At 41.2% G+C, this 25842-nt stretch overlaps 1 protein-coding gene across 12 annotated transcripts in view; it reads left to right on the forward strand.

Annotated features, from left to right (window-relative positions):
- Positions 1 to 25842, forward strand: part of Celf2 (CUGBP Elav-like family member 2) — a 513597-nt gene that overhangs the window by 189191 nt on the left and 298564 nt on the right. The window contains exon 1 of one of the 12 annotated variants that reach the window (XM_052157035.1): positions 16001 to 16168. The exons of 8 other annotated variants lie outside the window; for them this stretch is intronic. In XM_052157035.1, the coding sequence (XP_052012995.1) occupies positions 16095 to 16168 (74 nt within the window). In that variant the 5' untranslated portion in view covers positions 16001 to 16094. Of the gene's footprint in view, positions 1 to 16000; positions 16169 to 25842 lie in introns of those variants that run through there. 3 more of the 12 variants (XM_052157038.1, XM_052157029.1, XM_052157031.1) reach the window with 3 other exon arrangements.

The following is a 25842-nucleotide window of genomic DNA, read 5'->3' on the forward strand; positions in this document are numbered from 1 at the left end:
TGGAAATTGTGACAGAAATAAACTCACATAAATTTACCTTTCAAAAAAAAAAACCTTTTAGGAAGTTCAAATCAAGAAAGATCAAGAAGATGCTCTGATTCTCACTTTCACCAATGATCCCATATCACAACACTTTCCTACTTTGTCCTAGGCCAAATTTGCATTCTTAGCTAAAGGTTTAATTTATGAAGTGAAAAATGTCTCTTTGACTATAGAGGGCACTGAGACAATTTATATTTTTGTTGTTGTTCCCTGCTAATTGCTGCTATAATTCTTTCAAACAAATTTCCCCTACAAACCTAATTTAATAATCAAGACTATTAAAATTAACTATTGTTGATGACCCAAATAATAATTTGCCCTCAAGAGTACTTAGTCTGTGTGGCTTTAATCTTCAATTGTAATAAACTATGAAATGAACTGATGTAAAACTGGTATCAGAGGAGTAACCTTTTAACCAAGTTTTCATGAACTTACCGTCGCCCTTCCTCTCAGGCTGCTACTATCACATGAAGAAAGTACCAGATACATCTCGCTAACTGTTCCCTAAAGGCCACGCCCTGTCTGTGTGTCTGGCGGCCATGCTCCATGTCAAGGGTGCAGGGGGCAGTTCCCAAGCTTGGTCATTACTGCAGTTCTGTAGGCAAGACACTTGAACTTCTTAGGTGAGAGTGTGTCAATGCTGTGGGATGGCTCAATACAAATGAACCGTGAAATTTAGAGCACAATAGTATGAAAGGAACATTTATGTTATCTGTGCCAGCTCATGTCTGAAGCGGGAACGTTTTCTTCATATTTGTGAAGAAAAGCACATATCTTGAAAATAATACCATCCTTCCCCCGCCTCATTTCAATGGTTGAAAAGGAATTGTTTCTTATCAAATATTCATTGGATCAATATTCAATAAGAGGACTCAAACGGAGAGAAAGATGATCTATTGGATGTGTAAGGATGAACAGAGGTTAATTCGGTGTGCACATGGAGTCACAAACTTCCTATACCATATGCAAATATTACAAGTAGCATACAAGTCCTATTCACTCATTCTATAATCCCACATTCAGCCCACGCAGCTGGAGGGCATAAGGTCCTCAGTCTGTCATCGTAGCAGAATTGGGATAAGTAATAAGCCTTTAAATCAGTAGTGCCCTTATTATTTAGGTCTCAAGACTAAAAAGGAAGTAGATAGATATAAAAGATTTAGTTGTTTAGTTCAGTTCTGGCCACTACTACTATGGATCCATAATTCACTAGAATGTATGGAGAGCTATGTGGATATCACAGCAGCAGCCTGAGCCTTATAGTTCTACTTTCCCGTCAGACAAACCCATGGCAGATGCCCATGTGACCATTCCACTTTTTATTAATATTTGCACTGGCCAAACACACCCAGTTTCACAGACTCTTCACGTGCTTTAAAATAAATTAGCGGTTGGTGGCTCCATTTAACTACAGGGCAAAGAGGGCTACAGGGAGGTCAAGAGCCTTCTGCTCCAACCCTCGGCCCAGGCCACAGCGGGGAGAGGGTCACACTCTATTTCCCCCAAGGTCTCTCCAGTTCCAAGTTCATTTACGTGATTCTTTTCCCACTTTTAAGGAGCATGCTGGGCTTCACAGGAGAGCATTCCCTGGCAGGGTCACCTCACTTCCTATGCTCACTCTGTGATTTTCATATAGTGTAAAGAAGTGAAGATGTGTGATGATGGAGTTGTCCTTAAGATGAGGGTCTTGTTCCGGGACCTGATCTCTGTCAAGCGGTTCACCATGTCTTAGTGAAGTGTAGAAATGGGCGTGGCAGTTGGCTATCCTTTGGTTTGTTTCCACAGTCTAATGGAGGCACCAATCAGGATTATTGTGTAGCAGAGACGGAGGAACTCTCACCTCTGTACTCTCCCCAGATCTCCGCGTCCCTACTGTGGATAAGACCAAGTTCAAAAGTCAGGGTCTTGCAAAATATTGGGTATATTATTTAAGGTCCTCAAATATCGGGGAGAACAAAGCCCACCGTCATTTTCTTCATTCTTATTCTCGGTTATATTTCAAGTTAGAATTCTACTAGGAAAGATATACTTTGTCCTGATGTAGGATGGGGTGAACATTCAGGATTCACACCAGTATTTGTTGACCCAGGTCTGTTTTGAAATGTTCTAGGTTATTCCATAGAAACTGAGGGTGTTCTCCACTTCCGAGGTCAGTATGCATCCCATGGGGTGGTGTCTGAACTTGTCCTTTTGAATGACTACGTGTTCAGTCCGTAGTATTTTGTCTTCTCTCTGTCTCTCTGTGTGTGTGTGTGTGTGTGTGTGTGTGTGTGTGCTTAATTTACTGTTTGACTTCCTAATTATGCATGGAATTATTCCTATTCCAATAAACAGAAAGGGAAATGTGTATTTCTCTGGTTCACTTTATGATCAAAGTCCCAAGAATATAGGGAAGCAGAGTAGCAAATTTCCTTCTTTGGAAAAAGAAGTCACTCACTAGCCTTTCAGGACTGAAGCTGCAGTATATGTCAATTAGGTATTCAGTGTGACCAAACAATCTTTGTGTTGCCTGTGCTTTGATGCCCGGATTCTGGTGAATGAAGATCTTAGTTTATAAGAACTCTGGCGTACACAGAGTTAAAACACTTCCGAGTCTCTTAGCCTCTGTTCTCTGCATCTATGGTCCAGGGTGGGGCTAAGGGTCTTGACCTTGTCACTCTTTCTAAGGGCAAGAGGAGAGGAACAGATGAATCCAACTGTGAATGCAGTGTCCCAGAAAAGAGAGGCAAAAATCCTTTTTGAGCACACTGACCTGTTCAAATCTGAGTCCTCTGGGATGCTTTGCTGATAGTTGATAGTGAACCGTGCTGTGAGATGGGTTTTGCTAATATATATATATATATATATATATATATGAAATCATATGTCATTGAGTTGCTTAAAATCTTTCCAGTTTTTAAGATGGTAATTAGGAGAACCCACTCCAGGCTTGAGTGCATTTGAACAAGCTCTCTCTAGAAGACACAGCACACCAGTGCAAAAACATGCCTAGATAACATAACTTGTCGGAGAGGATTATTTCTTCCCAGTGAGTCTGCAGGAGCCCTTTTCTGCTGTACTATTCAGCATTTGAGAGGAGAAGAGTGGCTTGAGAGAGAGAGAGAGAGAGAGAGAGAGAGAGAGAGAGAGAGAGAGAGAGAGAGAGGAGAGAGAGGGGGCGCATTAGTGAATAGCGACTGTGGCATTGATGTTTGAGCGCACTTCTGAACTGGCTTTTGTTGAGACTATCAGTGTAGAAAGCATGCGCTGTCCCAAATCCGCTGTTACTATGAGAAATGAGGAGCTGCTCTTAAGGTATGTTGTTGGGTCCTTTGTTTTTAATGTAGGCTTTTCTAGTTCTGAGAGCTGGTAGAGACACTAATCTTGCCCTGAATCAAGCAGCTTCCTTATTGTAGAAGAGAAAGAGAGAGAGAGAAAAAGAATCTAAACAGAGAGAGGGAAATGAAATTGAGACCAAGAGATTGGGAGGGAGAGAGGGAGCCAGGGAGAGAAAGAAGGACTGTTGTGTGAGGGAGTTGCATGTGTACTAGTTGTCGTTTGAAAGCAGACCATGCATTTGCTCCCCGCTACCTATGAGCAGCCAGTGGATGTTTTAAGGGTTCCGAATCTGGCTGTTGGTTCGTCTTTTCCTTTGCAATGTCTAAGCCTCTTTCATTATTATGCACTCTGCATGGAATAATCACCGAAAAAGGAGCTGAGGAGACTCCATATTAGACTTGCGTTCCAAATACCACTGTAATCTGGACTTAGCCACCTAAATAGTCCTCTCGTGTTATCAGGTTTGGATCACTTTATCCTGCTTGCCAAAATGTGTACCTGTTTGGAGACCTCTGTTCATGCATGGCGTCCTGGGTCCTCTTGTGCAGGAAAGCAGATACCTGCTTCCTGCATGGGTGTTGGGGTTCTATCGTAGACCAAGAAGGAGGCACAGCTGACCTTTTGGGAAGCGGAGAGAGAATTATGATAGAATTGGCATCCTGCTTTTAAAAATGCAGTCTTTTGTTTATTTGCTAGCAGACATTGTAGCACTGAATACATCTTTGGGTCTGACAATGGGACCGGTCGAACAATGGAGCTGTCAAACTAGCTTAATGCATGTCTGGGGCTGGTTTTTCCGTTTTGTTTTGTTTTTCCCCACACCCCTTTTATCTCCTATAATCTTGTTTGTGTGGACGATCAGAGGGAAGAGCTCTGGGTCTGCTTATTTGTGGTTTTATGCTTTTAAAAATGTATTATCTGCCGTTCTCGGAGCTCTTTGCATTTTGCAGTTACGTTGGCTGGATTAAGTTAGAGATTTATGGCTCGCCTCTCTGTTAACTACAGAAAGAAAACTTATTGATTGAGGATGCTTGTAATACTATTATCATTGTGGCAAATGCCTTGTTGATCAGACCTGCTTCTACTGTGAGTCCCGCCGAGGCTTTTTAAATGTGCCCTATTTGTGGACCCGGGGATGTAGCATAAAAGAGAACTTATAAGGGAGATGCTAATGCTTAAGTAATCAGCGTTCCTAGTTTTTAGCTTCCCCTTTGGCATCCACAGAGAAGCAGTTTAGAAATCCAACAATAAGAACTTTTGCCTTTACAATTTTTATCACCAACTATTGTTCTGTTACTTTGTTAAGTGAAAGGTTTCGATGGGATATATTGATCGTTGACTTGATGTTTATATTCTTACAAACTGCATTTCTATGCAAGGCAAGTATTGAGATGCCCTTCATTTTAGAAGGTAAACATTGGTTTCTAAGGTGAAAATACTGTAGGAGAGAATATGGAAAAATCTGGTTTAAACTTCTCAAATGTTGAAACCATTTTTATCCCACGCTAGATGTAAAAGAATTGAAATTAAAATAATAAGTAATTGATTTACATGAAAATCCTCTTTTAAGGTTGATGTCCATAAAGAATATATATTTATAATGTTTCAGTGTTTTTGCTTAATGAACTGTTTGTGCAGATCAATATTATGAGATATGTGTTAGTAAGTTCATAGACTAAAATCAAGAGTCCAATATGAGAAACAAAAGGGGAATTGTTTCAATGAATAAAATAAAAGATAAAATTGCATTCAAATATTTCCTGGTGGAGTTTGGTTCAAATTGGAGATGTTTCTCATCAATAAGGAAGGAGATACGTATATTATTTATAAAAACACAAGGATGAAGTACTAATTATTACTTAGATTCAGAGACAAATTTTAATTTTTTTCAACTTAAGTTGAAATACTATTAAATACTTAATGTAGAATTATTTACCTAAATGTTATCGGCTACCAGAATTGCTTTTGCAAGTTGAGATTTCCTACCGGTAATATTTCCAGAGCTTAGGTACACCCAAAGCGTCTGTGTGTGGTGTAATAATATTCTTTAAGTTATCCATTGTGAATAGAGTGGGCTTTAAAGGCATGCTTGTTATGTTCTCTCCATTCCAATGGGATCAGAGCTGCTCCTTGCTTCGGGTATACCAATAATTGCTTTCAGGATGAGCTCATAAAAGGTAATGGGCAAGGCTTCATTTCGTATCCAAGGCTAACCAACTGTTACCAGCACACCCCAGTTCTGCTTTCACGGAAAAAAAATTCATTCCAAAACACAGGTTGCAAATCAGTGTGTCTGTGTGTGTGTGTGTGTGTGTGTGTGTGTGTGTGTGTGTGTGTGTGTGGTCTAAGAGAAAAGCAGTCTTCCATGCATGCTAGATGCTTGTCAGGAGTTCATTTAAATAAAGAAGTCACTCAGAGACCACCGTGTTGATTTTTTTTTCTTAAATTGGTAATTATTTAACTGTGATATATTCACTCAAATTTCTGGCTGCTCATTGTTAGGCTGGACACAGGGGGAACTTCATTTGTCCCCCCTCCCCTCTGATGTTCTCACGTATCACCCCGTTTCCAGATTTTGGGGTCCCATACCTCTCTCCTACCACCATCCACCATACAATTCCAGCATCCAATACACAGAACAATGTGTTTTCCTCTATGCTCATAGAAAAAGTATATTTGCTGGGAGTTGGCAAACTTGCCTGCTTTTATTTCTACAAAAGTAACAGGATAATGCAGTCCACACCACACTATTCACGCCGTGTGCAACGATTTTCCTGGACACTGACCTACACAAGCAGAGAAACAAGATTTAATTCTAACCTGAGATCCGAAAGGAAGGACTAGGCAAAGATTCAAACTGTCAACATGGTCTCTCTCACTCGAGAGTAACGACTGCACCCAAGCCCCTTCATTCAGGGGCCACGGGAAGATTTACATAAATGCATTCAGCAGACCACAGGCCAAGATCTATAACCTCCCACGAATTAAAAATTCTTTTTCTTTGCAAGGATGGAACCTGATAAACATGTCTTTATTGGCTCTTTTTCCTTTTTTAATGTGACTGGATAAAATTGCGAGATATCCTTAGGGGGCTGGAAAGACGACAAAGAGCGGTTGACTGATATTCATATCTAGAACTTTATAGCAACTGTGAATTGTGCTTGAGTACCCGGGAAGTCATTCAAAGAGTGAATCAATACTAATTATTGTAATCAGGGGGGTTAATTAGGTGAAAATGTGGCTGATGGAAAGTTCATTGCTCGCAGCTCTGGGAGCCCCCAGGTTGACAGGAGGAAAGGGATCGACAGGACGATCACACCGGCTTTCATAAAGAAAACACAACTTGATTTCTATCATTGTGCTAGTGATGAAATTAGGTGTGCCAACCTCATTGTTGTGTAGAGGCCTGAGTGAAAGCAGGAACAGAATGGGTTTGCCTAGCCATCTCTACCCTTCTTAGCACTGTACCAAGTTCAAGTCCGGTTAGTGACAGCCATGTCCTCTTGAATCACATCTTCCAGCCTTCACCGAATTTCTTTATTTTGATAATTCCCGAGGGACTTGGTGGCCAGGCAGAGACACTTCTTTCTCATTTCCTGAAAAACATGGCTTGCCTCTTTAATTATCGGCCTTGCTAGTTTTCTGAGATACGATGGTGACTTCTTTTAGTCTGTAGAGAAGAAGGGGCTGTGGTGGTATGAAATCAATTATAATTTTGTGGCATTTTGCTCAGGAAAGAGGCTGTTAGGGAAAAAAAAAAAGGTGGTATGAGGATTAAAGGATGAGAAGGGTTAGGTTGTAGCCAGCTCAGAGCAGAAAGAGTCGAGGAGTTGGGGTGGCTTTTCGATACACTGCACAAGCAACAAAGGAACTCTGTGTGTGTGTGTGTATGTGTGTGTGTGTATGTGTGTGTGTGTGTGTGCATGTATGTGTGTGTTCGTATGTGTGTTTGTGTATGTGCATGTGTGTGTGAATGCATGTGTGTTCATGTGTGTGGGGTGTGTGTGTGTGTGTGTGTGTGTGGTGTGTGGTGTGTGGTGGGTGTTGGGTTCCACTCAACTATGAGTTGCCGCTGGGGGGACTCTGATGTGATACAAGGCCTACTTTGATCCCCAGTACACCTTCACACATCCTAGAAATTCATAATTACAAATGATCAAGTATCACGTATGGGTATGCTCATCTTTCCCACGGTTTTCTTCTTGTGACCCACCCAACACATTTCCTTGAATGCCAAAATTACGTCAACAGGAAATGACATCTGTGGAGAGAGGGTGGACCAGAGTGACATGCATCATGAGGGCAGCTTGAGCTTCCACTGCTCCAGCCCAGGAAAGGTTGGTCTGCTCGTCACTGGCCACACAGGGTCAGGATGAGTCACTGGAGCTTATAAAGCTTAACTGTCAGCACGCCTCCAAGGAGCAACACGCACCAAAGAATCAGAGCTTACCTGGAAAATTATGCCATCCCACAAAGTTTGTTGTGGTAGCACAAAGGATGCTGTAAACTACCGGGATGCTATCGAGACTCATGGCTTTTTTTTTTTTTTATCTGCATCTTGAGAAAGCTCACAGTTGTATCGGTGAGCATTCTGGGTACAAGTGACACTGGCTTCTGTCAGGGAAGTGAGTGGTCTCTGTTTATAAACCTAACTGCATTTTTCACCTTCCTGGGAAGCCATCCGTCTTGGTCCTAATAAGAGCCACAGGTCCTGCGCTGATTATCATTCCTCATCCGTTGAATACCATTTTAGGCCCCCGGAATATTACGCTTTCTTTACAGACAGTATCCTATCTCTTCTCTCTGGGTTAAGCTTCGGGCTTTAGACATATCACTGAAACTCTAATTCTAGAAGATTAAGGTTGTCTTTTCCTCAACTGCTATTTTTGGATTCTGACAAAGATTAGGGTATGAGATGTTACTATAGAAAGCATACAGTTAAGACTGCATCATAGTCACTCTTTGGTTGGCATTCCTTTAAGTGCTTATATTCATATAATCTAATGTGATTCTAATAAATATCAAAGTAGTCATGATTGTTGTTCCCATTTTAAAGATGGAAAAGCTGGAACTGAAAATAATAAAGTCACATACCTATAGTCATAGAGAGCATAGAGACAAGCTCTATAACTTAGGGCTCAGCTAAATTCATTCCATGGGCAGTGGCAAATATAACAGTTTAATATTTGCCTCTCACTTTTTTTTCTGTTGCTGTGAATTGAATCTAGCATTTTGAACACATCTAACAATCTGTACACTCCACCACAACCCTTTGAGACAGAATCTCACTAAGTTCCCAAGGATGGCCTTGAACTCACTCTCTTGCCCAGGCCTGACCCTCTCGACTCAATCTCTGGAGTAGCTGGAATCACAGGGCTATGACACCAGGCCTAGTGACATTTGCTGTTTTAACAAGTAATTGTTTGTATTGTTTTAAATTATGTCTATGGAGTATCTAGGTCTAGGTATGTTCATGTGAGAGAGTGCTGGGGATGTGTAGTGTGATCATGGGTCGGATACCTGGGAGCTGGAGGTGGACGGTTGCAAGCCACACACATAGGGTGCTGGGAACCACACTCTGGTTCTCCGCAGGAGTAGTGCCTGATCTTAACCACCGAGCCAGGTATTTGGCATCTAAAAACCTATGTGTCAGCATTCCCATCAAACCCTTTGATTGGCAGGTGCATCTTTCTTTTACCATTGGTCCATTCACCAGTTGGACCGCCCACTCAAGGGCTCATCAAGACACTGGTCATCACTAATGGTTTTAGCTGCTCTATTCTACCGGAATCACAGGGTTTTGTTTTGTTTGTTTTGGTTTTGGTTTTGTTGGTTTTGTTTTGTTTTAACTTTACTTATTTTCCAGTGTCAATTTTTGGAAGGGTGTAGGCCAGAAGAAATAAAGACTGGCAATAACGGAGGAAGGATTAAGGGAATAAAGGAGGAAATTACTTGAAACATCACAGCTTCTGCATTCTCACTTACTTACCTTAGAGTTCATAAGGTCTTTGTTTTCGTGTTAGACAGGATCTCCACATACAACCCACGCTGGTCACAAACTCCACATCCTCCTGCCTCAGCTCTCCATGCACTGGAATTTATAGGAGTATACCAACCACACTTGGCATTCGAGAAGTCGAAGACAAAAGTATCCCATGCCTCATTTCTTTTAGATTTTCAGATACACAACAGAAACTGATGTTGGAAAGAACAATAGAGAATTTCAAAGTTCCATGGATTTAACAATCTTAATTTTTAAAAAGCAGTTATAACCAATCAAACCACAATCAAGCGTCTTCATTAAAAAACATTTGTTGGCTGTCAAATAGCTCTAAGATTCTTGGGGAGAAAAGAAAACTATATCTGGAGAAGGATCAGTAGTGCATTGTACATCGATGGACACTGACCTTGCCCTGAAGGACGTGCAAGGTGGAGATAAGGCAGGGGGTAAAGAAGATGTTAGTCTTTGTTACTAAAACCAAGCTTAGCCACTTGCCATCCTTAGTTCCCAAGGTCTCATCTCTCCTCCTTCCTTGCCATATTCCTATAGAGCAGGGCAAACACGACTGTTCTCTTAAGAGAGAATTGAGAGACTTAGGGACTAGGTAACAGCTCTACACTCAACAAAAGAGATAAAGAGATGCTATAACACCTTATATTCACCCTGGATACTTAGATGGACGCCCAGAAAATGGCAAAATTTCCATGAAGATCTTTGAGGAAGAAAGGAAGTTTCCTCTAATAGATGTATTAGGAATTAGCATCAAAAGCAAATTTAAATAGGCATTTGGCATTCAAAAACCTCTCTTACAGAATAAAAGTAGTTTCAGATTTGAGCTATTATTACAGGGGGAATTTTTCCTGATCTCAATACCTTGATATATTTTCAACCTACTTGCCACTTTAATAGCTCAGTTATATAATTGCTATAGTAATAATTAGGCTAGCACATTATTCGTCTTATCTGAGGATCATGGCAAGCTTTGAATTGTGAGCTATTTGTCTCTACTAAGAGGTAGCGACCACAGGTAAGACAAAGGTCTAGTTGACTGATCAGAATGTTAAACGACTTGTCCGGGTGTCAATCAATACTTTGACAAAATGGAATTCAGAATCCAACAGGTTTGGTTCTTAAATTTCATGATCTTTTTACTCAGTTTGAAAGTATCATTTGTCCAAAAGGGTCTGACCTGTAAACTCGAAGTCATCTAGATGTTTCCTGATCTTAAGAGCCCCAAAGCTCTTCCATGGGCATCAGTTATCTCTGGACATAAGTGCTTTATTTTACAGAAACCCACGCTTTTAGTCTTTTAATCCTTACTCTTCTTCCAGTTGTATTTGCTCATGAAAAACAAACAAACAAACAAAAACAGAAAATAGCTTTAGACCGATGAAGCGGATTGTCTTTTTCATTGGAGATTCTGATTCCGGCTAAGATCTGCCTCAGTCAACCCCAGACCAAAAGCTTACCACATCCATTTGTCGATTTCTTTCTACTCCCTGCCCACCTGTTCCTGCTCTCTCGGGGACCTCATGTTATGCCCGCAACTGGGCCCTCCCAGCTGTTGCTACTCAGCTGTTGTATTTTGTCAAGCAGCAATTTCTCCCTTTTAAAATCTGACAACTTGGGAGAGAGTCAGATAACTTTCTGTGGATTAGGGGAAACATTTGATGGGCTGGGGTGTTGACGAGTGGATTGCAAGGGAATTAGAAACGTCACTCTGATAAGTATACATTTTGTTCCTGGCGCCAGTCTGGCACCAAATAAGGGCACTAGTATCATTTGACAAATCTCGGCAACTTCCAAAAGGGTTCTGGAACATTCCTTCAAAGGCTGCCCCTTGTCCCTTCCAATGTCTTCCATGTACGAATCTCCATGCTAGACAGGGAAGCCTTCTTTCTCCTCCCCACCCTTTCCCCAGACTTCTTCAAAATGTTCACATCCTATCTTCTTGCTTTGTGGTACACAATCTCCCATCCTCCCCCTCCTTCCTCCTGGCAACGTCTGGAAAGAAATCCTGCCTCTCCCTATAGAGACAGCTGTTGCTACTTCAGAAACCAGCCTTGGTCAAGGCAAGTGACATTTGATTTCTGGTAGAAATAAGTAACCCTCGGCCAACTCCACTCTTCACTTTGGTAGCCACCCACGCCTCCTCAAACACAGCTGTAGAGAAGGGTGAGACTTTGTCTGGCTCCCATTTGAAAGAGAGAAAGAAAAAGTGGTGGGGTGGGGCAGAGAAAGAAAGGAAGAGAAGGCTGAGCAAGAAAAATTGAAGGCTTGCAGGAGTCGGGTAATGGAGAAAGGAGAAAAAGGAAAGGTCAGGTTAGTCGGGGAACCGAGGCGATGGCTGGGGTCTGGGTCTGAAAGACCCAGAATATTAACGGTCTCTGCCCTTGGAATGGAAACGCCCAACAGTCCTGGAGGGGCATCTCATTTCCCAGTTCGAAGGTAGGTACACAGAGCAGCAGCTTCTGTTGAAGAGCCCCTTCAGAAGGAAGACAAATTCACCATGCTGTATTTTGGCTCTGTTAAAAACAAATTGGAAAAAAAAAAAAAAACCCAAAAGACTCCAACCTATCAACATACGATTGCACAATGTCAGTAGAAGCTGTTCTCTAGGAAGATAGACTATTTAATAGCCCCTTAAAAATGTAAAGTGGATGTTTAAGTAACTACTTTATCTTCCTGGGTTTTAAATTTTACCTATGTAGTTGCAGGAATGTGTTAAAGATGCACTCGATATGGGCAGAACAGGTGTGATAGTTTTAAATTTGTGATTAGCGATAAGTTTATTCTTAAATGATAACCCTTAGGCACTAAAGCTATATCTATAATGTATTGCTTGAGGACTTGCTTGAGGTTGTTTAAAACCTTTTCATAAGCCGTTGTTTATTTTTGGAGGTTGCTGGCAAAACTGGAATGAGCCAAGTATAATAAACACATACCCCCAAAGTCCGATACTCTCTCAGGTACTTAAAATTCACATAGATTTCAAGTTTATTGCTTGGAAATGATGGAAAATCCCATAGTAGGGCCTACATTTCTTGCTCCAAATGGCTCTGAGCACACTTGCTTTTGTTTGTTTGTTTTAAACTGAAACAACTATGTTAATGAAATTTGAATCCAAAAGTGTGATAGGGAAAAGATATTTTGGCCTTTGTTTCGTGTTGAGTAGCCAGTAACAAGGAAAGTAGAGAAATGCTTTTAAAAACGGAACTTTTGGAGTCCAGTGAACAACGCTAACACATCTTTGTTAACTGCTGATAACCAGTGCTTTTAAAGGTACAATTATGTGGGAAGCTAGGAATAGGATTAATAAAATACAGAAATTTGTCTTCAGCAGAAAACATAACTTCTTTTATTAGAACATTAACCATGGTCTGTCAGGTCTCAGTTTCAAATGCAAGCATCCATTTTGCAAAACAACAACAACAACAACAAGTTGAAAGATCCACAGTCAGGGGATGTATTCTGGTTCCCCGAGTGGGGCGGAAGGAAGAGGATTCATCCATTTCGAGCAAGGGCACACACTCTCCTGTGAGATGCGTTATTAGTACCCTGTTTTATCGAGGGTGGTTTTCAACACTGGTGATAATTCAGTGCTCAAACAATGGCCACTGGACAAAACAGTGTGGGATGCTGAAGAGGGAAAGCAGGACTGAAACAGCACAGTACACTGCTTTGCCTTGGAAAGCTGCATATAAAATGAGGTCATTCAGAAACTTTCCCTTGAAGTGCTTCCAATTCTTGAATTGCCTTTTGTTTGGGAAATGAATAGCAAGTTGATTAAAAAAAAAGGAGACAATTAGGGGAGGTAGGGGGATGGGGCAGAGACGAGCTTAAGGTTTTGTTCCAGTGGAACTAAAACTACAAGGAAACTTCATTGTCCCTGTGCCTGGTCCCCAGGGATGTCTGCACAAGGTGGTGCCACCAACTAGTTCATGTCCACGGGAGAGAGACCCCGCTAACGTCCTCCTCCCCTTTCTCGCTCTTGATAAGATCCTTGGCTTCAAAATTCGCTCCTCATTGAGAATGTTCAATTGTGGCCCGGCGAAGCTGTCTGCCAGTTAATTTTAACTGCCAAAACCTCATACCTGTTGGCTCACTGCTGTATGGCGATTTAAAGAGGAGCTTTGTTGAGTTGTTCTGGGGGTGATCCCCCCACTCCCTTTGGTCAAAACGGTAAAAAGAGAAATTGAAGCTTTTCATCCGAAGCCCTTCGGCTGTGTATTTTTATTTTTTATGTTTAAGCTGATTTTCAGAAGTGGACAGCGTGCATGTGGTGTGATTATAGAAGCTGAACGGACATTAGAAATCCACTCTGTCATTGGGCGACTTCATGAATACCTGTCAAGTAGGGGAGGGCACACGATTCCCCCCCCCCTTCTCCATCAGGTGCCTATGCAGCCACGCCATTATCTGTGTATCCGCCAACCAGAGTGTTGAGACCCAGCCACGCTCTGAGCTTTTCTAGTTTCATCCCCACAGTCTGTGTAGCGTGGTTCTTTTTTATTTTTGACCCTCGTTTTGCTTCTAACTTCAAATGGCAAACACAAATGTGCTTTGAAAAGCATGCTACACAGTAGTTGTTAAATAAGGCAATAACCTATGCACTTGTAATTCTCTCCCTATGACCTACTTACTTCCCCTTCACCCTCCTTAGAGTATGATTAAAAGCTGCTTTGAATCCACTATTGCCTCAAGGGATTTGAGGCTAGAATTTAACAAACTGCTGAGAAGGCTTAAGTCAGTAAGAGGGCTTCCCTACAGCGTCCTCTAACTAATTCACATGCAATTAAAGAGAAAATAAATATTTTACAAGTGTGTATGTTGATGAAGCATTTCTTCCTTATAGAATATAGGTACTCTGTTCTGTAGCCGTTGCTTTTCTGTGTGCTTGTGTGGTTTGTTTTGGAGGCTGGCTCTGTCCGGTCTGTCTCAAATTTACTATCTGGACAACTCATTCTATGCATTCAGGATTTATGTAAATAGTGTATAATAGTCAAGAATTGTCAAGATCTGTCTTCAGCTATCCTGCTAACTACTTCAGTAAGATAATTTAAGAAGTAGTTGGCAATGGCTTGGTAAGGAGTAGAAAGAGATGAGAATTACGCAATGCTTGGGTATGGTTTTGATCTAATAATTCATTTTTGATTCAATTGTCTGTCAAGTGATTGTAAACTGGGACCTGGTTCCTCCAGAAAGGCAGTATTTAAAAAATGAAACTTAATCGACTCTTCCATCTTAACTACCTTGCAGTTAGGAGGCTAAAAGCCAGTTGAAGAAGGAAACTCTAGTTAATTAAATTTGTTTGTGTGGGTTTAACTGAACAGCAAAGGCCTGTTACTCCATATTGCTCACTGACTTATCCTGATTTAAAATTCTGCCTTATAATCTCCGAGGACAGTTCTCACTGCCACACAGGGATGGGTGAGGAAAATGTGAATCTTTTCTTTATGTCATATCTGAACAATTTAACTATTGTTTAGCCATTTAACCATTTAGCTACCATAATCCAGGCATGCCTTCGTTTGTGAGGAAAATAGCCAGCTCCTTAGTACAATATTCTGGTTTTCATTAGAATAACAACAGGATAGAGTAGACATTTAAAAAAATCAAATAAAACCGTAAATGTATATACATCCTATGTCAGTGTTAGTATGTATATATATATGCCTCAGTGTATACATGCATATTCTTAAGTGTATACACACATATTACCTCAAAGTTCAAAACATATCATTTGAAGATAGAATACAAAAAGATATTTTACCACAAAAAGTAAACTGTAAAGTTTCTGGTATGTTGTTTACAATGTTGACTTAGAACAGAAACTCAAACATACATGTGGCTATGATGAAAAGTTTGCTTTCATCCAAATAGCCAAACAAGGACAATAAACTACTTTTCCTGAAAACTTTTGCTAAACATCCGTTCGCTTTTCTTCCAATACATCTTAGCACCCCCTCCCACAAATCATCTTAAATGTGATCTGAAGTTACAGGACTGGCTTTTACTGTTTGTGTTCAATAATAGGAAATGGCAATTTCGCGATCCACACTCTTTTTTTTTTAAAGCAATGGTATCTGTGACAGTTTCTCATTTTAAGGCCCTTTTCTTTCTCAGTATTTAAGCAGATACCGAAGGCAGCACGGTGGTCGTCCGGTGTGTCTGTCACTCGGGCCATCGCGCCCAAAGACAGTTACTTCCTTTCCTGCAGATTGACAGCGGCACCCCAGCGGCGGCCAGCCGGGCTCACCCCGGGGGGCGGGGGCGGGGCACGGAGGTCGCGCGCGACACCGGTCCCCAGCCGCTCTGCTCTCCGAGTGGCCGTGGGAACCGGGCAGCGAGCGGGCGGGGACGACCGACCGCAGCTAGGCGCGCCGGGCTCGTGGGGCTGTGCGCAGAGGCCGGGGAGGGCGAGCGGGCGAGCGGGCCCGCAGGGGTTAAGCGCCGAGCGGCCGCCCCGGGAGCTCCGCCCCCGCCCGCCGCACCTGGCGCTCGGCAGCCAGGCCGCCCCGGCGCCGGCCCGCGGAGGGGATTGGTGGAGCGCGCGAGGGAGAGAATGTGACAAGTGCCCGCTCCGGCGGCCGCCCGGGGAGGCCGCGCGCACCTGTCCCTGCCTGTCTCGCGCCGCCCGCGGCCGCTCGGACGGACGCGCGCACAGCCCCCCGCCGCCGCCGCTGCCGCCGCCTCCGCCACCGCCGCCGCCGCCGCTGCGTGCGCCGAGAACATGACTTCTGCCTTCAAGCTGGATTTCCTCCCGGACATGATGGTCGAGGGCCGTCTGCTCGTTGCTGACAGAATGTGAGTGGCCGAGGGCCCGAGGGGCCGCGCGGCCGGGAGTGGGGCGTCGTCTCCTCGGAGGCAGCGGCCGCCTCCCTTCCGCGCCTTCTCTTCAGAGGACGCGGCTGGGACGGCGCAGGGCCGAGCGGGGCGAGCGGGCGAGCGGGCGAGCGGGGTGAGCGGGCGAGCCTTCCCAGGGCGCGCCGGAGCGGGGACTGGCGGGACGGGACCCGCGAGAGGTCGCGCGGCGTCCCGGAGCCCCGAGCTGGGCAGGCCGGCGGACCTGCCTGCGGGGCGCGGGGCGCCGGGTCCGGGGCGCGGGGTCCGGGGCGGGGCGGGCGCGTGCTGCCTGGCACACTCGTGCCTTTAGAAATGCAGGGTGGCCCGGCAGAACAGCCCTGGCTCTCGCACTCATTCCCGAGATGGGCGAGGAGGACGAGCGAGAGACTGAGAGAGAAAGAGGATAATTACACACCCTTAAAACTAGCCAGGTGTACTCTCGTGCGGAAATTAGAGGTAATTTTTTACGTAACCGGGCTGGGTTTTTCTGATAGGTAGTCCGTGATTTAATAATTAATGTGATTCTGGCGATTTTGCGCGTCGCCAAACTAGGATCGAGCGGTTATTGGGACAAGTAGAGGGCTGGGATCCGCGGGGAAAGGAACTGTGTAATTTTTATCTGGCTGGTCTGTCTTCGTAGGGAAGTTTCTCTCTTTAGCTCAGGGATCTCAGTGGGATCCACTTGTATGTCGGGCATGTTATGTAAAGAAACCCCAGATAGGAAAATGATTGCCAGAGCAAGATAGGAAAGTCTGTGCCCTCCTGAGACATGGGATGTATATAATTCTCTTGTCAAGTGAGGCATTCGATAATGTACCAGATTTAGTGGGGGAGGGTGCTGCCGTTGGTTAAACGATGTACAAATTTGTCCTGCTGTCTCCACTGTAAGGCTTAACATCCATATTCTTTCTGACACCCTATGTTACTCTTCCAAATACTCGGGCTAGTCCAGGCTTTATGATCCATTTCGGTGGCAGCTAACTTTCCCCTGTAATACTAGATTCTTTTTCTGGTATGTTAAGTATTATGAGTTGAGAATCTTGAGAAACTTCACAGTGGCCAATTATTGACGCCCTAGAATTTTAAAAAAAAATCAAGTAGAAGATAAGGATGATAGAATCTGTTAAATATGCATTGTCTTTTCAGTCGATATTAGGGCTGCCAACTTAGTGGACACAGTCAGGTTCACTGTCTCAGAGTTAATCAGATAACAAATTAAAATATCAAATTCCCCTTTGACACTTTACTCTGAAAAATTAATCTTGATTAGTAATATTCTCATGATGACTTTAAGAGATCTCTATCCTGTCCTCTTAAAATCCAAATCCTGTGTGTGTGTGTGTGTGTGTCACACACACTCTTTATCTGCACACGAGTTACTTTGCAAGTCTTCCCTGTTTTTCTCTGGGTTTATCTGATACAAAGTCTGGGATGTGCTAGAATGTTAGGGGTGAATCAGGGCGTGGGATTAATGATTATGAATTTATGGTCACCTGCTATATAAATGACATAATATATCTAACTAGTGAATGCTCTATGAATTTAAAGCATTAATGGCCTCTGAAAGATGTAGTCTCTTGTCAATTAAATTATGGATTATGAAAATTTAATTCCTCCTTTTCATTTGGTAGATGAATGTGGCTCGTTCAGACTCTTAGCTCTGAAAAGAGCCTTTGTATCTCAGCCATGGAGTTTTGTTTTGTTTTTTTATTTTTAAATATGAATCTTAATATGACTTCTACCCCACTTTTCTTCCGAAAGTTCATGCTTTCCAAACGATAGCCCTTGGAATCAATCCCAGACTGTTTTCAGTGTTTGTCAGCCATTGCTTAAGTGAACTAAGAAAAAGGGAATTTGCAAATGATACCATTCTTGTTTGTTTCTAAGATAACTGTTGTATATCTCTCTCATCCTGAGAACACTGAGACATAGTTTCCACAGGAGTGTGTGATTAAGTCATGTTAGAGATTGTGTTTGGGGGCTAGAGGTATACGAATGAGATCATAACGTTTAAAATGCTTGAAACCCACCTAGGCGGTGTATTTTATAGCCATATTTGGATACTGAAGAAGATAGCTGTGTGGATTTATTGTTTGGGGGACCGGTTGTCATGGGTGGTATTTTACCATGAGGCCTAAAATAATGTCTGCTAGATATTGGCCTGTTCATAAAAAGGGGTTTAAATAAAACACAGGGGCTTTTCTGGTGTTGATTTTCTAAAGCAGAACATATTTTCTCAATGGCGTTTTCCCACGGGAATATATGAGATAAGTTTGCAGGATGTAATATGTTTGAGTCCCCCAGGCAGATGAACAAATAGCTTTTGAGATGAATTATTACGCTTGATGGCCCCATGAGCCAAGCAGTGTTTAAGGAGCCCAGATCATTTAAGGCTCTATAGTGATATAGAATTGCTACAACAGACGCTTCAAAGTTTGGGGATTTTAAACATTCAGTAACAAAACTGTAAAAGGAAATAAGAATTTTAAATAATATTGACTGTTAGAGTTTTATTTTTGTGTGTTATTATAAACTATTATTCATAGCAAAGCATAATGAAGATAGGAACCGATTTTTAAATTCTGTTTTAAACTGGGGCATTTGGTTTTCATTGAGAATGGGAATGAGTGTTTTCTTTTCTTTTCTTTTTTTTAAGCTCATTAGTGATACATTTAGAGTCTCTTATCTTTGGCTTTTTTTTTTTTTAAACAGAAGCAATATATAAAGGCTTAGAAATAAGAAACTACAGATGAAACTGTAGCTTGAAAATTAATATCAATCTTTAGATTTGCAGAGTTAGACAGCTAAGAAGTTACTGATGAAATCTTATATATATTTCACATTCAGTAAGTAACATTAAAGAAAATAAGCCATCCAGATTTGTAATAAGCTTGGGAAATTTATCTGCTTGTTGATAACAGGCAATATATATATAAAATGTCTGTGTGTGAGTGAACTGAAAGGTGCTCCTCAGATCTCACTGTTAGCATTGAAGCAGGTTTTGAGACCGTCTCCTCTGACCTCATTTCATAGATTAAGAAACTCTTACAGGGCGATAGGAATGGCCTCCAGAGACAGTCATTACTGTTTCTGTAAAAGTGAACATTCGTGTTTAGTGAGTTGCATGGCTGCTGTGTACCAGGATGCTTGATTTATATGATCTCTAATCATCAAGGTAGGTCTAAAGGTTAGGTAGTGTTCCTGTTGTAAGAAGATGCTTAAAAACCAAAATTGTTATCGTATAAGAATGATGTGTCACCTGTTTGGGATCACTATACATACTCCTGTTTCTGATTCAAATTCAGATTACTGTGTACCCTTATTAGCTTATTATGAGAATATACATTAATTTAAACCTTTTAAAGTTTACCAGCAATATGAAGACTAAAAGCATTTTGGCACTTTCTCCCCACCTTTTGTATGGCTTTTAAAGTTTACATGGGAAATGACAAGATAATGGACATTTATTCCCCAGTTCCATCGTGGTCATGGAAGGAGGCAGAGAGGAAACTGAAGGACAGCTCTTTCCTCAAGACTTGCAGAGCATGTGGTAGGCTTTTCAGTTAACAGCGCTTACTTTGGTATCAGCTGCCTTCTGAGGCTAAAAGCCCTTGCCATGTAGCTTTTCAAGAACTCGAATGTTATCTTTTATCTGGGCAGAGGTATTACTTTAATTGTTAAGTCTTGCTATTTAATTGTAATGTGCTGGATTGAGATTGCTCCAGCATCTGTTGATGAGATTCAGTGAACTAAGAAAACAAGAGCCTTGAAAGACAAGATAAAAAGGAGATAGGATTTTCAGATATGCACCTAGTAATTAAGATTTCATGGGGTGATGTTTTCTACCTTGGAGTGTGTTTTCCTCCCCTAACAGCTATAATAACACTATTTGGCCTTTGAAGACTGCAGTCTTTTTATTTTACATAAATCACCAAACTTTTTATTTCTTTTTAGTCCTGTGTGTTTGTGTGTGTGTGTGTGTGTGTGTGTATGTGTATGTGTGTGTATTGTGTGTGTGTGTATGTGTATGTGTGTGTATTGTGTGTGTGTTATTTTGTTCCTTTCAATTTAACACTCATTGAGTTCCCACAAAACAGGTAATGTTTTGGTATACTAAATCTGCTACACATGAGTGTACATACAACTAGCACATTAAGTATAAATACTGTGCAGAAATTGAAGGTAGTATTTATGACAGGAATCTGAGGTCATTATAAGGAATTTAAAAATCAAACAAAAATGAACCACACTGTCACAAATGTTCAACAATAATACATAAGCATCCCTTATTAGCATTTAAATAGAAAACATTATACTTTCAACATGTTTTAAGGAGCTAAATAAATAAGTCATTGCTGTGGTTTACTTCCAGATTTGAACTTTACCCAAGTTTAGAAAGTCACTATTTCAAATTTAGAATTTTGTTGTTGGAAGGTTTTGTTTCTTCAGGGGAGGGACATATTTTTTTTCCTTAGGTATGGATTATGTCATCACAAAGTGCTAGGTAGTTATGATCACAATATTTGTTTTACAAAACCACAGAAAGGAAGGCTTTAGAAAATACTAATGGTTTCCGGTTCATTAGCACCTCCGAGTTCTTGAGCCACCCCATCTGTCTCCACTATCGTAGAAATATCAAATCATATAATGAAGCCACCGTCAGTGCTGTGCTACCTGTGTAGCCGTGCAGAAAATGTATTTTCATGTTTTCCTTAAGAAAAAGTGCTTGCTGAACCTAAGAGAAATGGAGCTGCGTCTTCCTGGAAAAACCTTTGTGGGAAACAAAAACTAATTAGAGCAGTAAATGTGGTGCTCACAGGTAATTGTAAAATAATTATTCCCCTTTAGCATCATCGCTGCTTAATTGTGCTATCCAATATCTTCCTGCTCTGAATCCAGATGTGAAGGGATCGCAGCCGCCTCCTCCTCCTGGGAATGTCTGTTTCATTTAGTGTGAGCCGCGCACTCCTCCTAAAGGACTTGTAAAAGACAGAAGAGAACATTTAGGGAGGGTTTGAACAGCTCCTCTCTTCCCGTTTGTCCTCAGTCATGACAGAAAGTGATTACTCCAACTATTTCTATAGAAATATGATTCCACTTATGTGGCTGAAATGCCTTCTGTGAGCATGTCGGAGATTTACACGTTTTTTAGTGCTAACCCAGAGGTTTATGAACATTCTTTTTTATGAACTGCAAATTGTATATTACGTTCAATGTTCTTCAGATACAGAGAGTAATATTTTCAAATTAACTGACAGTTTAAAATATAATGATAATAAATATGTAATCCTATGGCTTTCAAAGTGGCATATGAGTAAAAATTCAGATTTGGATTTAATTTTAATTATTTTAGTTAACAAAAGTCTCAGCAAATTCCGTAGCAAAATATTAGATACAGCTTTTTTTTTCTAAAAACTTACACAGATTTAGACTATGTTTAGAATAAGTTATAATACATCATTTTAGTTGATTCTGTACTATTCTTTCATGCATATGTAGCCTTGAGGTCAGATTAGTTGAAATAATCTGTACTTCCTTTAGGTCAGCATCAGGGTAGGAGTTATCCATCTGGGTGACCAGTTGACCCAGATTCCTTTTTGAGTAAAAGTGCTTTTAAAATGAGATGTGTGCAATGTTTTGATTTTAAGTCTCAGTACTTAAAGAAGTGTGTCTCTTCAGTGACATGGTATCTTTCTCTGACATAACCCTGGAAGCTATGATTGTTACTCTAGGAGCTGCATTTTCTGACATTTATTTTAGGCTTATTTAGGACTGAAATTTTTCCCAGAGAATTTTACGTAGTATTCAAAATGCAGTTAACTTTAGCCAGTTTATTTGACATAACTTTAGATGGTTTAAAACTTTTTCCAAACTATACATTTTAGTACTATGTATTTTAATTTTCTATGCTAAGTCTAATATCCTATGATTTTTACCCTAAGCAACTTAACTTTCATGCTTTTACTTGAGTTCATTAAGTTTTAAAATGGTCTTTTCCACCCTCTCCCTGTGAAATCTATCTTTGTTTTTCCTATCTCTTCCTGTAGCAACAGTTAGGCCTTATTTTTCTGATACAAAGGAACTAAGTTGATCCTGAGGGCTAAAAGAGACAAAACCTTTATCTGCTTGGCAGCAGTCAGTGGATAGAAAGTGAGTGTGTGCGTGTAAATATATAAGATTCCATTTTATTGAGCAGAATATTTAACTTTCTTGAGATACCTTCCATTGTGACAAAACATACATTAGCTTGTAGGTTATTACATTTATAACTGGATTTTATGTTTTAGGGATATTTCACATGTTGACCAACCATACACTACAAATTATGATTACTATTGTCCCAGGTCTCAGAACTGTCTTAACCTTTGGCCTAGACCACTTTCAGAAAAAAAAAAAAAGGAAAATCATTTTGATAATTCCGTTATATATTAGTGGGTAAATAGCTGGGACCTCACAGGTGTGGTGACTTCTTTACGCCTGCCTGCCTGCGGTAGTGGGGCTTCAGTGCTGCAGCTACAGCTGCCGCCCGCACACAGGAGCTGCGGTTGAGTAGGCTGGGCAAGGACGCCTCACAGAGGAATCATGGCACTAAGTCCGAGCTGTTTTCTTTCTTTCCCTGGCTTTAGATGTGATGTTGTACTGACTGAGTCCATGTGTTGTACTTCTATGGCGCTGCCATTATTTTATGAGCACTATATATATCCTCAGCCACAGTTTACAGTTGATGTTGAATGCAGTTCTTGAAATTTCGACTGCTGTGATAGGAATCCAGCTCGTAAGCTGAGCATTTGACAAAAATGAATATTATGAGAGATCGATTAGTCTACAGCCCCTAAGAACTCATGGGCGTAAACAAAGTTAAGTACACATGAAGAACCTCAGCTCCTATGTCTTTTTGGACCTGAGGTAAGGTACTGGATGTTAGACAACCAAAATGCTCACTGGGTTGCAGACTGACGTTTGGGTTTGTCCTGGAAATTTTTAGGAGAAAAATAGCAGAAAATGGTAACATGAACATTAAAAAGGGACAGCATTTGATAGGAGATTGGTGTGTAATTAACTTTTCTGCTTATTTATTTTACTTTCTTTCTCTTTCTTTCTTTCTTTCTTTCTTTCTTAAGAGATTTATTTATTATATGTAAGTACACTGTAGCTATCTTCAGACACACCAGAAGAGGGCATCCAATCTCATTACAGATGGTTGTGAGCCACCATGTGGTTGCTGGGATTTGAACTCAGAACCTTCAGAAGGGCAGTCAGTGCTCTTAACCACTGAGCCATCTCGCCAGCCCCATCTTCAGCCTAGATTCAGTGGGGATACAATGTCTATCTTTTTTGTAAAGTTTTCTTGATGCCTTTATTACCTTTTTCATGTACACATCTTTTACTTTACTCTTCTCTGAAGCCCACGGGGCTTATGGCCCTTTCCTGAATCTCAAGAAAAGGTTGTATCCATGTCTGACATAGTCCTCAGAGTTGGATTTTTGAGAGCGAAGAGTCAAAATACCTTTATCAGCCCTGCAACAGCTGCACATTTCTGTGCACAGATCTCTGTTTTGAGTTCCTGTATTGTAGAAGGGGTGCTGAGTTTTTGGGTTGAGCATCCGGGTAGCATGCTTCAGAGTGACTAACTTCATGGATGCCGCTGTCTGGCCAGCTATATTTGACTATGCTGCAGCTGCGTTTGCTTTCTCAAAATTGTCACCAGGAGGCCTCCGACTGCAATTATTCACTAAGTCCATGCTAGGAGCATCTCTCCTCAGGGCTTGTATTATCTAATAGATCATCTTTTCACATTGTTGTCTTAACACCTTAGCCCTCTAAGAAGCCTGAGTATTACAAGTGCTATTTGGTGTGGACAATTCTATCTCAAAATCTCCTAATAATAAATTTGTCTTTCTGTTTACTCATAATCATATCTACCAGGATTCTTTCTTTTCACACCACATCTATATTTTATTAATTCCTAGTTTCTCCATTTCTTTCATGTTTGTTTAGATGTCCAGAAGTTGCTCACAACATCTGCTGATGGGTGGAATTTGTAATGCTTTTTTTTTTTTTTTTGTATTTTTGTATTTTTTTTTTTTTTTACCGACTTCTGGTATCTAGAAACCTCTAAAAGTTGGATTGGAGACACAAATCTTTTTATTTGATTGTCATGACCATCAATTTAGTTTTCTTCATAAGAACTTAGAGATTTTTTTTTTTCCTAGTACAAAAATACCATAGTTCTATGGCCACAGGTAGGTTTTATTTTTAAGTGGAAATAACTTCTCTTGTATTGTTTTGGCCATCAGGGATGCTTGCTTTGGTCTGGTAGTCTCTAGAGTCTTTTCATCCCAGTGTGGCTAGGTATCCTTTATGTGGTTTACCTAGTCTCCTGCTGAGTTAAATTCTACTTTGGTTTATGCCAGTTTCTTCCAAGGCTCAATTGCCTTGCCAGAATTTCTCAACAAGAAAATATGGGTAATAGCTTTTCAAGTGTCACACACTTTTATTGTGAAACTAATTTGGAACAAGGATGACAACCTAAATATTTTATACTTTCATAGTACTTGAAACTGACCACACAGTCTCCTGTTTCCTGGGAGCATCAAATATAATGGAACTTCATTGTAACTGAGCTATTAATGTTTTTCATTTCAGAACATTCATATTGTAAAGTCTCAGGCAAAGAGCCATACAGCAATATTATCCCCTGTAAACTTTCAGGAAATGCTCAGTCTCCAGCCCAACATTATGAGGACTGATTTTATTTTCATCCTCCTTCTGCATGATGTTAGAGAAATATAATGCAGTTTATGTTCTAACTATGAACTTGTGGTCAGACCTCCCATTCTGGGATGAGATAATGCCAAAGCACTGTCTTTATTCAGTATCCTGATGCATACAGTCTGCAAAGCTCACCTCTACACTTACTCTTTGAGGCTGAACTTTCTTAGGATAAAGCAAAGCATATAGGTTGGTTCTCACCTTGCACCCCTTGCATTTTAGAAACCCAGACATCTGATTGGAATGTGGAAGAGAAGTAGTGCAGCTTTTACAACCCAGTAGCCTCATTAGCTGCTCTGGCCACAGCATACCTGAGGAACACAGGAGTGGGAGCTAGAGAGTGGAAAGGCCCAAAGGAAAAAAAAAACAGTGCTTTTTTTTTTTTTTTTTTTTAATTTACAATGTGGCACAGGCTGAGGCAGCGAGCATAGTGTGTGAGCTATTTGATGCATCTAGGTGTTACCCAGCTGCTGATGGATTTTAGTTCTTTTCTCTTTGCACTTAATAAAGAACTTCCTCCTTCTCCAGACACTGTTCATAGGCTCCTTAGAGTCCTAAGAGATCAGAGTAACTGTCAGTGTGAGCATTTGATCCTGGTGCTACAAACCACCTGCTTCTTTTAGCTCAGTCATGGCCATCTTTTCCTCCAAGCCAAAGCCTTAGCCTGTGAACCATTGCCTAGGAAATGGCCTCTATAATGAGCCAGGGGGAGTACTTGGTCTCTACTGTGGAGAAATCTACAAGCTATGGGATTGACCTCACAAACACAGTCTCTCGCCCCTAGAGCAGACCATTTCCTGTGTGAGGTGAGCCAGATGGGGACTTATGCTGTCCTGTAAGTTTGTCAGGAAAGCAAAACTAGG

This window comes from Apodemus sylvaticus, chromosome 14 (assembly GCF_947179515.1).
Source record: "Apodemus sylvaticus chromosome 14, mApoSyl1.1, whole genome shotgun sequence".
Lineage (NCBI taxonomy): Eukaryota > Metazoa > Chordata > Mammalia > Rodentia > Muridae > Apodemus > Apodemus sylvaticus.